The sequence below is a fragment of the Plecotus auritus genome (genome assembly GCF_963455305.1).
Source record: "Plecotus auritus genome assembly, chromosome: 12".
Lineage (NCBI taxonomy): Eukaryota > Metazoa > Chordata > Mammalia > Chiroptera > Vespertilionidae > Plecotus > Plecotus auritus.
Window position 1 is genome coordinate 28497923 of NC_137778.1, and position 11234 is coordinate 28509156.

Below are 11234 nucleotides of genomic sequence, written 5' to 3' on the forward strand. Positions count from 1 at the left end.
GGAGGATCCTCCCAGGGGGTTTCAGGCAATGCACTGGCCACCTACTTTGCCGTGAGAGAGGGGACTTGAGGGCAGTATATACATGAACTCTTGAACAGAGGCAAATGGCTTTGTTGGTTGGCCAGGGGCCAGGAAAGGGTAAGACTGGAAGATTGGAGATAAGAACGTCTGGGGAAGAGCTATATGGGTGGACTTACAGCAGTGAGCATTGTATCTTGTGGCAGTACCATTGAAGAACATTCACTGCAGAGGAGACATTGAATAGCCAAGGGAACAGAAGGATTCTAGTGGGTAACAGCCAGCCTTTGTCCTCCACTGTGCCAGGGCTTGCACAACAGGCCCATGAATGGAGTAGCTGTGCAGTAGACATGGAGACTATGTGAGGGCTCAGCAGCAAGGGCTCCCTCTCACCAAGGCTAATCTAGCTGCTGCTAATGCTAGATGTTTGGCCTGTCTGCAGCAGACACAGACACTGAACCTTCAACATGGTACCATCCCTTAAGGAGCCCAACCAGCCACTGGGCAGCATGGTGATTACAATATACCTCATTCAGTCTGGAGGAGAGAGCAATATCTCCTTACTGGGATTAATATTCTGGATGTGGATTTGCCTTCCCTGCCCACACACCTTGGGCAGCACCATTATCCAATGACATAAAGGAAATGATTTAGCCTTATGAGATCCCATATAGTATCACCTCTGACTAAGGGGATCCACTTTACTAGTGAAGGAAATGTGACAATGGGCACAGGACCATAGTCTCCATTGGCCCTATGTCAGTGGTCGGCAAACTCTTTAGTCAACAGAGCCAAATATCAACAGTACAACGATTGAAATTTCTTTTGAGAGCCAAATTTTTTAAACTTAAACTTCTTCTAATGCCACTTCTTCAAAATAGACTTGCCCAGGCCATGGTATTTTGTGGAAGAGCCACACTCAAGGGGCCAAAGAGCTGCATGTGGCTCGCGAGCCGCAGTTTGCCAACCACGGCCCTATGATACACCTCATCACCTTAAAATTGCCAGCCTGATAGTCCACTAGCATGGTCTCTTTACAACACATCGAAATACCAGCTTGGGCCCAGCTTGTGTGGCTCAGTGGTTGAGCATCAACCTATGAACCAATGGCCAGGGCACATACTTGGGTTACAGGCTTGACCCCCAGTGGGGGGGGAGGGTGTGTGTGTGCAGGAGGCAGCCGATCAATGATTCTGTCTCATCACTGATATTTCTATCTCTCTCCCTCTCTCTTCCTTTCTGAAATATACCAGCTAGGGGAAACAACCTTTGGGATTGGACTACTGGCCTTCGAAATACAGTATATATTTTGAACAAGTGGCCATTGTATGGTGCTGTATCCCAGACAGCTAGAAATTATGGGTCAGGAACCAGGGTATAGAAGTAGAATATCCCTTCATAATCAGTCCCATGATCCATATGGGGAATTTGTGCTTCCTGTTCCTATAAATTTAGGCTCTGCAGAATTAGAAGCCCTAGTTCCTAGGTTGGGAGATGTGTCTACCAGGACTCACAGTAAGGGTACCACTAAACCTAAGGCAACAGCAGCCTCTGGGTCATTTTGGGTACCTCATGCCAATTGACCAGTAGACCAAAAAAAAAATGTATACTGACGAAGACATTTGATCTTGGTTATTCCATGTCCAATGGTAATCATGAAGAGGCAATTGCAGCAATGTTGGTCTCTCAAGGGCATGGCAATGAAAGGCTGAGGCCTTCAAGGATGAAGGTCTGGGTTTTTCCATCGTGAAAACACCAGAGACCAACAGAATTAATTGTAGAGGAGGGAGATGTTGAATATTGATTACAGCCTTGGAACCAACTGCAGCGACGGTTATTGTAGTTTGTCCCACTAGCCCTCCTGTTGCAAGACACTTTTTTTTTTTTTAAGATTTAGAAATTGCAATCAGCCACCATGTTGAAGAATCAGTGACAGGACAAAGTGAATTTAACATGGGACCACAAATGGACCTGAGCACTGCAAAGGGTGGACTGTAGATATGACCCATGTTCTTCAGCATTCACCTCTACAAGAAGGCTCTTGGTGAACATCTGTGACTCTGCCTGAGGGCTTTTTTTTTTTTTTTCCTGGCTGTGGGAACATGTTTGAGCACAGGGCTAGCCTGGAATACTAGAGGGTTAATGCTTCCAGCAGCAACCCTAAATCTTCCAACAGGAAGTTCACCAATAATACCCTAGTTCCGTTGCCCCTTGGGTGGGATTCTCTGAGATAGGTTCTACACTGTCTTCCAGAATTCCCCCAAAGGACTGAGCCTCAGTTGCTCCACCTGCTCTATTACACAGCTTTCTTTAAAAAAAAAATATTTTATTGATTTTTTACAGAGAGGAAGGGAGAGGGATAGAGAGTTAGAAACATCGATGAGAGAGAAACATCAATCAGCTGCCTCCTAAAAAAAAAAAAAAAAAAAAAATCAGCTGCCTCCTGCACACTCCCTACTGGAGATGTGCCTACATGCCCTTGACCGGAATCGAACCTGGGACCTTTCAGTCTGCAGGCCAACGCTCTATCCACTGAGCCAAACCAGTTATGGCATATCACACAGCTTTCAATGGCTTCCTTCCCTTTCAATGGCTTCCTTCCCTTTCAATGGCTTCCTTCCCTTTCCTGTCTCAGTTCTCCACTGCTCTACCAGTGCGTCTTAGCATGACCTTGAACTCAAAGTTTTATACTCAAACTACTTGTACTCAAAGTCTTTTTTAAAAGTATACATTTTTATTTATTTCAGAGAGGGAGAGGGAGAGAGATAGAAACATCAATGATGAGAGAGAATCATTGATTGGCTGCCTCCTGCACACCCCATACTGGGGTCTGAGCCCACAACCCAGGCATGTGCCCTGACTGGGAATCGAACCATGACATTCTAGTTCATAGGTCAATGCTCAACCACTAAGCCACGCTGACTGGGCGCAAAAATCTTAATTCAACATCTGCTTTTAGGGAACCCCATTGTCTTAGTCAGTTTGGGCTGCTATAACAAATGACCATAGATGAGGTGGCTTATGCAACTAACATTTATTTCTCACAGTTCTGGAGTCCAGCAGATCTGGTGTGTGGTGCGGGCCCACTTCCTGGTTGACAGGCAGCAGCTTCTCATTGCATTCTCACCTTGTGGAGAGCAGAGAGAAGAAGCAAGTTCTCCTGATTCTCTTCTCATGAAGGATCCACCCTCTGGGCTTAATTACTTCCCAAAGGCCCCATCTCCAAATACAATGGCATTGGGGATTAGGGTTTTAACATAGGAATTTTTGGGGGGGAAGGGAAGCACAAAATATAGTCCATAGCAGCTATCTAAGAAAAATGGAAGAGAATCAAGCATTATGCTTATATTTCCTGAATGGGTTATATGTCAGGGTAGCAAAATAGTTGATGAGGGAAATTTTCCTTTATAGATGATTACAGAATACAGCTAATAAGTGAAGGAGGGATGACAAAATTAGAACATCTCCATTTTGTACTCCTAATGAAATAATGGCTCTAGACAATGATCATCAGTAGGTATTACATAAAAAGTTAATGGGTGAGTTGAATGGTGGCCACAAAAAGATATGTCCACGTCCAAATCCCTGAAACGTGTAAATGTTAACTTGTTTTTTAAAAGGGTCTTTGTGGATGTAATTCATTACATGAATTCATTCTCTAAATTCAGTTAATGGTTTTGAGATAAGATGGGGGAATGGGGGAATACCAATGTGTCCCAGAATCTATACTGCCCTCCTTGGTGCTTGTGGTAGACTTGGGTACTGCTGCTGCTACCAAATAGTATTTCCAATTTTGCTTCTGGGCCAAGGTGACTGCTCTTTCCCGCCCCCTTGTGGTTGAGTAACTTACAGCATTTGAGATGGTGACTATAAGCCTGGGTCCCTGAATAACTAAAATGAGAAGACCCACCCCCTTGTTGACCATAATGTACATGTAGCCTACCTAAGTGAGAAATTTTTATTTTAAGCCACTGAAATTTGGGGTTTGTTTGTCGTTGCATCATAAGTTAGCTTGTTCTGACTAATACAATGCCATACAACAACCAATCCTACAAGCTACCTAAGAACCTGAATAATAATAATTGTTCTATTATTGCTATTATTGTTATAACAATCATTGATTATTATAGTTACCATTTACTGAGCACCTCTTATGTGTAACAGACATGTACTACCCAATATAGGCATTGTCTCAATTCTGCTCACTGCAACCTTGGGAGGAAGGTATTATCCAATGACCAAGACAGGAAAATCAAAGCATAGAACTAGCACAGATATTTAATTTGCTATCTGAGGGTTATTGAAAATGCTATTCTTTGATCATTCTCTGTCCCTTATACATATTATCTTTAACAATCATAGCAAGAACCGCCTTGGAATGCAAGTTTACATGTATAAAATGCCATTAGAAAGTTCATGACCTTTGCTCCTGTCATTACTATTCTCTAGACCAGGCTTTTGTGGTGCAGATAGATTGCTTGAACAGTAAAAAATAAAAAAATAATACATATGAAAAATGAATTAATGGCATTCGAGTTTGTACGTAGAGTTACTGGTATGCTTCCTTTAGTCAGATGTTAAGAGTGCTCTGGTCCAGTTGCCCCTTTTTCCTGGCGGCCATGGTGGTGGAGAGCACTAAACCAAATGCACAATCACCCCAAGTATCAGCCCTGTGTTTGCCGCTTCCTCCTTCCATGGGGTTGATTTCCCGTTAGTTGTAACAACGGTATAATTTTCCCTTCTTTAATAGTGGTCCTGGAAACCCTTCTGGGAGACTGGCAGGATACAAACACATTTAGAAATATTTTTAGGTCTCTCTTTTTATTTGTTCTGTGGTGGGGTGTAGGACTAAGGGTTGGAGCGCTTCTGGCAGATTTGAAGTAATCTTAGGTGAGTTTGTGGCGCCCCCTGGTGGTGCTTGGCGAAACACCCTGGGTTCTCCGCCTCTCCACCGGGCGAGGTAAGCTCACGGTGTCTCCAGCTCTCCCTCGCCTGTTTGGTGCTCTCCTTGCCATCCCCTCCTGCAGGTCACCCCTAAGCGGCAGTAGCCCTTCAGAAGCGCAGTCAGCACGCTTTATCGAGTTCATCCCCCTCACCCTCGACTCCTCGCTGCGCTTACAGCTTCGTCAAACACAAAAACTTCCCGTTATTTTATTGCTGTATACAGAGGTCAGTAATGTCCCCTAGCAGTGGCTGAGTTGTCTGCTGGGGGCACACGAACCGCCATGGGGCCTTGATCCGCAGGTCCGGGGGTCGTAGCTACACCCCACCACCGGGACGCCACCACCTCCCTCCCGACACCCGACCCGCCAGGAGTCCCGGGAAGGCGGGTCAGGAGGGGCTGCTCTTCCTCTGGCGGGAGGAGAGGCTCGAGGGAAAGGGCAGCAAGAGACCCCGCCACGACTCCCAGGCGTTGTCGCCGTGTGTAAGGGGGCGCGGTGGGCCCCTACTCGGAGTAGCAGTAGGTCCCGTAGTTGGCCTGCTGGGGCTGCGGGAAGCCGAAGCTGCGCACTCCGGGGTCAGGGAGGCCCCCGCAGCGCGGCCGAGGCGTGGTGATGGGGAAGCGCACGCTGCCGTCCGCCAGCCATCCGCCGTCGCATTGGTCCAGCCCCGAGAACTTCCAGGCCGCATACAGGTGCCCGACCTTCGCCACCACGGCCCCGCGCCGCCGGCACGCCGCCTGGGCTTCGGACAGGGTCAGCCGCCCGGGCACGAAGAACACGTGGCCTGCGGACGGAGCGGGTCAGACTGGCCGAGAGCAGGACATGCGGGGTACAGCGGGGATTCAGGCTCCCGTCGAGGGCTAGGCTGCGGAAAGCGGCCGGGCTGGGTGGGCGTGGGCAGGGGTGCGGGTGGGGTTGCGGGAGGCGGGCTGGAGCGAGTAGGCGGAGTGAGGCGGAGCCTGGCCTCGAAGAGACAACCTACCAGGTGCGGATCTCCAGCCCCAGGGGTTTCACTTTCCCCGCCCCATCCGCCAGACCCCGCCCCATCCGCCAGACCCCGCCCCTCACCTGCCTGCGTGGAGGTGAAACAGAAGGCGTCGTAGCGGTCGCGCTTCCGGTCGCGGGGCCCGTAGCTGCGGATCCCTGGCCGACCGTGGCCGCCGCACGGAGCACGCGCGGTAAGCACAGGGTAGTGCACGGATCCCTCGAGCAGCCAGCCCGCGTTGCACCAGTCCAGCCCCTCGGTCCATGCTGGCGGGAGACGAGGGATTAGAGGCGTCACAGGCAGGAGCCAGACCCGGAGGTCGCCTCCGCTGGGGCCCCTGTTAGCCCGGAGGGGACCTAGGCGGTGCCCGGGGCCGCTCACCCTGGTATAGCTGGGCGTAGGTGGCCAGGCGTCCGTCCTGCTCCTCGCATGCCTGCTTCGCCTCGTAGTAATTGAACTGGTACCTGCCCCGGCTGGGCTGGTACGGAAACACCACACCTGTGGGGTGGTAGACAGCCTGGGGAGGGCCGGCAGACGAGGGAAGGGGACGAAAAGGCGGGGCAGCCTAGCCGAGAGGGCGGGGGAGATGCTGAGGGAGGAGCCCTGGGATACCCGAATCCGCCCCCGCCCCTCTCCCCCGCTGGAGAAGAGGGACTGGAAGCGCCGGGCCTCACCCTCCAGGCGCAGGGTCAGCGCCACGCTCTCGTCCTCGATGCCGTTGATGAGCTCACAGCGGTACCGGCCCTCGTCCTCCAGGCGCACGCCCGCAATGACCAGAGAGGCGTCTAGCCGATGCCCCCTCCGCATCCTGGCTCGGCCCTCCAGAGCCCCGTAGCTCCGGGCATGCAGTCCGTTGGTGATAAGGATCGAGGTTTCCCGGAGCTCCCCTGGCTCCACTTTGCTCCAGCGTACCTTGTAGCTGGGAGGCAGGGTGCCCAGGATGCAGGGCAGCGTGGTCGTGGCGCCACGACGAGAGTGAATGACCTCGTGGATGGGGGGCAGGAGGTAGTGGGGGCCCCGGTAGGATGCTGAGCAGAGGGGGCCACAGTGGCAGGAACCCCCTGACCCCCACTGTGCCAAGTGCCCATCCAGACCCTGTTCCCCAGGCTGCCCCACTCTCTCCTCCAGTGCCCACTCAGCAATAACTCTCACTCCCTGGGTACCTCCAACAGCTGCCTTTCCCACTTTTCCCACACCTGGAGCTTCTCTCCCACAGATTCTGGGCAGGAACTGAGATCTTACCTGGGTTCCCTAGGGCTTTGTGGAAGGTGGCGAAGGCCCCCAGGAGAAGGAAGTGACAGAGTGTGGGGAGACTGAGCCAGCCTTGCATGATGGGGAGTCAGCCTAGCGGGGTCTACAAGGCACAAAGGGTGGGCCATTCTTTAGGACTAAGGGATTGGGGACAGGGTGGGGAAAGCAGGGTTGGAGATAAACTCCCAGCAGGGATTCCTCAGAGGGACTGTCCAGCTGGAAGCCATGGGGGCAGTAAAAAGGGGCTTATGTTCATGGCAAAAGGAAAGGGGGAGGGGGAGGGGGTCCATAGTAACCACACCCCCACCTCTGCCCATCCTTCCTCTCTCCCATCCCTTCAGTCAGCAGGTCCTCTGCCTATCCCCTTCTCATCACAAATGTCACTTCCCAAGTCTTGCCATCTGGATTGTCGGCTCCAGTCTCTACCAGGGGTCCTCAAACTTTTTAAACAGGGGGCCAGTTCACTGTCCCTCAGACCGTTGGAGGGCCGGACTATAGTTTAAAAAAAAAAACAAACTATGAACAAATTCCTATGCGCACTGCAGGCCTGGGACCAGTCGGCTGCTAAGCAGGACAGGCAGCGGCACCCGGCGGGCCGGATAAATGTCCTCAGCGGACCGCATGTGGCCCACAGGGCTGTAGTTTGAGGACGCCTGCGAGTCTATCCTCTCCCAACACTCATTACCATCTGAAGCCGGAGTAAATGTGCCCTGCTTAAAACAGTCTCTCCCTGTTGCCCTGAGAATAAAGCCCAGTTGCTCTGTGATCCAGTCTCTCCCTGCACTTTGCCACCTGTGCCTTCTGCACTGTGCTCCACACATGTTGGACTTCTGGCTCCAAAACAGTCCAAGTTCACTCTCACCTCCTCACAGACATCAGTTTGGGCCTCACCTCCTTTGGGAAACCTTTCTCTTCTCTTCCCCCCGCCCCCACCCCCCAGTTCACCACACTGTGGTGCACTGTGATCCACTTGTCTGATCCCCCTACTGCACTAGATTGGGGATTTTATCCCCCTTAGGAGTACTTTTATCAGCAGCTAAATCAGTGTGAATTTGAAATACATATGTATATGTAGTAAGGTTTCCAGTAATTATAAAGTATCAAGTTATAAAAAAGATTTCAAACATAGTTGTCTATTTCAGTGGTTCTTTTTCTCCTTTATTGTATCTATTCTTCATCACCTTGATATTTATTTTTAAAACTGAGGACCCCTTAACCTAGTTTTATTCATTTTAAAAATGTGATTCCTTCACTTCCTAACTGCATGACTTTGAACAAGTTACTTAACTTCTCTCTGACTCAATGTCCTGATTAGTAAAATATGGATAATAATGCTCACCTCCCTTACTGAGTAGTTGTGAGGATTTGATGAAAATAACATACATAAACTGCTTAGAATAGTGCCTGATATCTCATAGTGCTATGTATGTGTTTGCTCATTTCTGCAGCTCCCAGCTTAGTTTCTGGCATACAGTAGGTACTAAATTACTATGTGTTGTGTGTTAATGAATGATCTGGTGTGCGGGACTTCTGGGAAGGAGAGCTGGGACATGGTGAGAGGGAGCAAACACTGGGGAGGAGCCAGAAAGCTTAGGACCTGAGCTCCATCTTTCTGCAAATGGAGGTAAAAAGACGACCTTGCAGAAGGAGAAGTGGGGTTAGGCACAGAAAGGACTTCCCCACGGCTAATAGGGAAAGTATCTGGGACAGGGACACGGGCAAGAAAACCAGTTCAGTCCAGGAGAACCTGGTAAGCAGAGTGATAGTGGGGACGGACTCACGCAGGGACCAGTAGTAAGAGCTAGCATTCACGTGCCTGAGGCGGCTCTAAGCACTTTACATGTGTACTTTCATATTTACACCTGTCAGCAATCCTACAAGGTAGGAACGATGATTGAACCCCATTTCATATACTCACACAAAGGTGCATACATTTCAGTAAACTTGAGTGGAGTCAAACAGCTTGTAAGAGGAGGGATTTTCTGGGATTTGAATCAGGATCTGACTGGCGCTTAATTTCTTAATGACTGATCTATACTTCTGCATTTTAGGGCAAGGGCACCCACATCTCCACATCTTCATACTCCTTACAGAGAATGAGAGAGGCCAAGAACAGCTCCAGCACCTACCTGTTACAAGCTGGTCTCTTCACAGAGATGGAGGGAGCCGTGACGGGCAGCTCTTTGTCCTGCTGCAGGAAGAGGTTCCAGGTGAAGGAGTTGCCACCGGGAGGTCCAAGCACCTTAGAGCCCTGGACTTAGGCATCTGGTCAGTGCAGTCGCGCCTTTTGCACTTTTGAGCTCACAGAAGAAGCCAAGGGTCCAAGAACTCCACGACCCATTATTTACTGAGCCAGGCTAAGTGACCCAGGTCCAGCCCTATGACCAGGCACTGTATCTGCAGTGCTTACTGCCCTGGGCCCAGGGGAAGATGCTGGGTGTGGGGTATGGGGCAGGGACCCGTTAAGGGGTATGGAGAAAAGGAGGCAACCAGAAATGACCACCTGCAAGAGTACAGAGAGTGAGGTGCCCGGTTCATCATGCTCTTGGACCAGAGAAGGGTATTGATGGGTGGGTATGAGGATGTTGGACCAATAGGCATAGGAATGAGGCTCAAAGATCCATAGCTGTCAAGCTCCAGATGCCTGCATTTTTCCATATGGGCCTCATCTGCAGGCTAAGCTGCTGGGCCAACAATCTTGGCTTTATGGGCACTAACTCCATAATAGGCCAGAACTTAGAAAACCCAGAAGAGCGGTGGGGGAATGGAGCACCCCTCCCCTCCTCCTTTCCCAACAAAGTCCTCACCTCTGCCCTCCGGTGCCTGGGTGCGCATCGCCTAAGGGAAGAGGCTTTCAAGGTGGAAACCAGCTGCTTCAAGAAACCTGACCCCTTCTGTCCAGCCCCCCATCTGTCAATCTGTCTGTCCTGTCCTTCTCTGTCCCCACCCCATCAGAAGCACAATTTCCCATTGTCCCCATCTTTCCCCCATTGTTGAACAACAGGGGCCCTTTCTTTATCCTCTGGGTAATGGCAATAAACTGTCAACAGCTGGGGATGTGGGATGCAGGACCGGCTGGCACACACCACCGGAAAAAGGGTCTGGGTGGGGGTGGGCTTAGCACAGGAACTGACATCCCCAAGGAGAACAGAATGAGATGAGGGGCAGAGAATGGTCAGTGAGAAGGTTGAAATGGGGTCTCCTTCAATACTGTAGGCTTCAAGGCTTTAAAAGAGATCTTGTGTGAGGCTGGGCTCCATAGAGGGAAGAGTGTGCGGTTAGAATTACAATAGGGGAGATGGAAATTAGACAGCAAGGAGGATTTTTCTGTCCCCAGGAAGGGACATGGTATGGGAATGTCTGAGGCTGTAAGGATTTTGGGAAGCTCTCCAAGACAGTGGTCATATTATTTTTTCCCTACTTCTCTACCTCCTCTTTCAGCAGAGGTACATAATCTTTTTTTTTTAAATATATTTTATTGATATTTTACAGAGAGGAAGAGAGAGGGATAGAGAGCTAGAAACATCGATGAGAGAGAAACATCGATCAGCTGCCTCCTGCACACCTCCTACTGAGGATGTGCCCGAAACCAAGGTACATGCCCTTTGACCGGAATCGAACCCAGAACCTTTCAGTCCGCAGGCCAACGCTCTATCCACTGAGCCAAACCGGTTTCGGCAGAGGTACATAATCTTAAAGTTCTCAAAAGAACTCACCTGGGTAGAAATTCACTTCTCTCAAGTCTTTCTTGTTAGGAAGTTTTTTCTGAAGTCTAAACTCTAAGCTCATTTTAAAAACCTTTCTAAAGAGGTGTAATTTACAGGCAGCAAAATGCACAGCTCAATAAATGTTGACATGTGCACACGCCATGTAATTACCCCGCTCCCCCATCAAGACATAGAACCTTTCCAACACCCAGAATAAGCAAGCACATTTCTTTTTTGTTTGCTATCAATGCAGAGGGAGGACTCCCTCCATTAACAGCCATTTGGAAATGTTCTGAGCTTCAAATTGCCTCTCAGCCTTCTTTCACCTCT

General features: G+C 50.1%; 1 protein-coding gene across 5 annotated transcripts; it reads right to left on the minus strand.

Annotated features, from left to right (window-relative positions):
- Nucleotides 1-4270: 4270 nt before the first annotated feature.
- HAPLN2 (hyaluronan and proteoglycan link protein 2) lies at nucleotides 4271-10255 on the minus strand. 5 transcript variants are annotated; one of them, XM_080649274.1, is made up of 7 exons: nucleotides 10005-10255; nucleotides 9327-9388; nucleotides 7189-7300; nucleotides 6621-6974; nucleotides 6328-6444; nucleotides 6030-6212; nucleotides 4271-5745 (listed from the first exon to the last, which is right to left on the minus strand). In XM_080649274.1, the coding sequence occupies exons 3-7, from the start codon at nucleotides 7274-7276 to the stop codon at nucleotides 5465-5467; spliced, it is 1023 nt and encodes a 340-aa protein (XP_080505400.1). In that variant the 5' UTR covers nucleotides 7277-7300; nucleotides 9327-9388; nucleotides 10005-10255; the 3' UTR covers nucleotides 4271-5464. The 5 variants fall into 5 exon arrangements, with proteins under 5 accessions (XP_080505400.1, XP_080505401.1, XP_080505399.1 ...); XM_080649275.1 differs by having other exon boundaries at nucleotides 9327-9385; nucleotides 10005-10140; XM_080649273.1 differs by having other exon boundaries at nucleotides 6034-6212; nucleotides 6328-6511; nucleotides 9327-9385; nucleotides 10005-10140.
- Nucleotides 10256-11234: the final 979 nt, after the last annotated feature.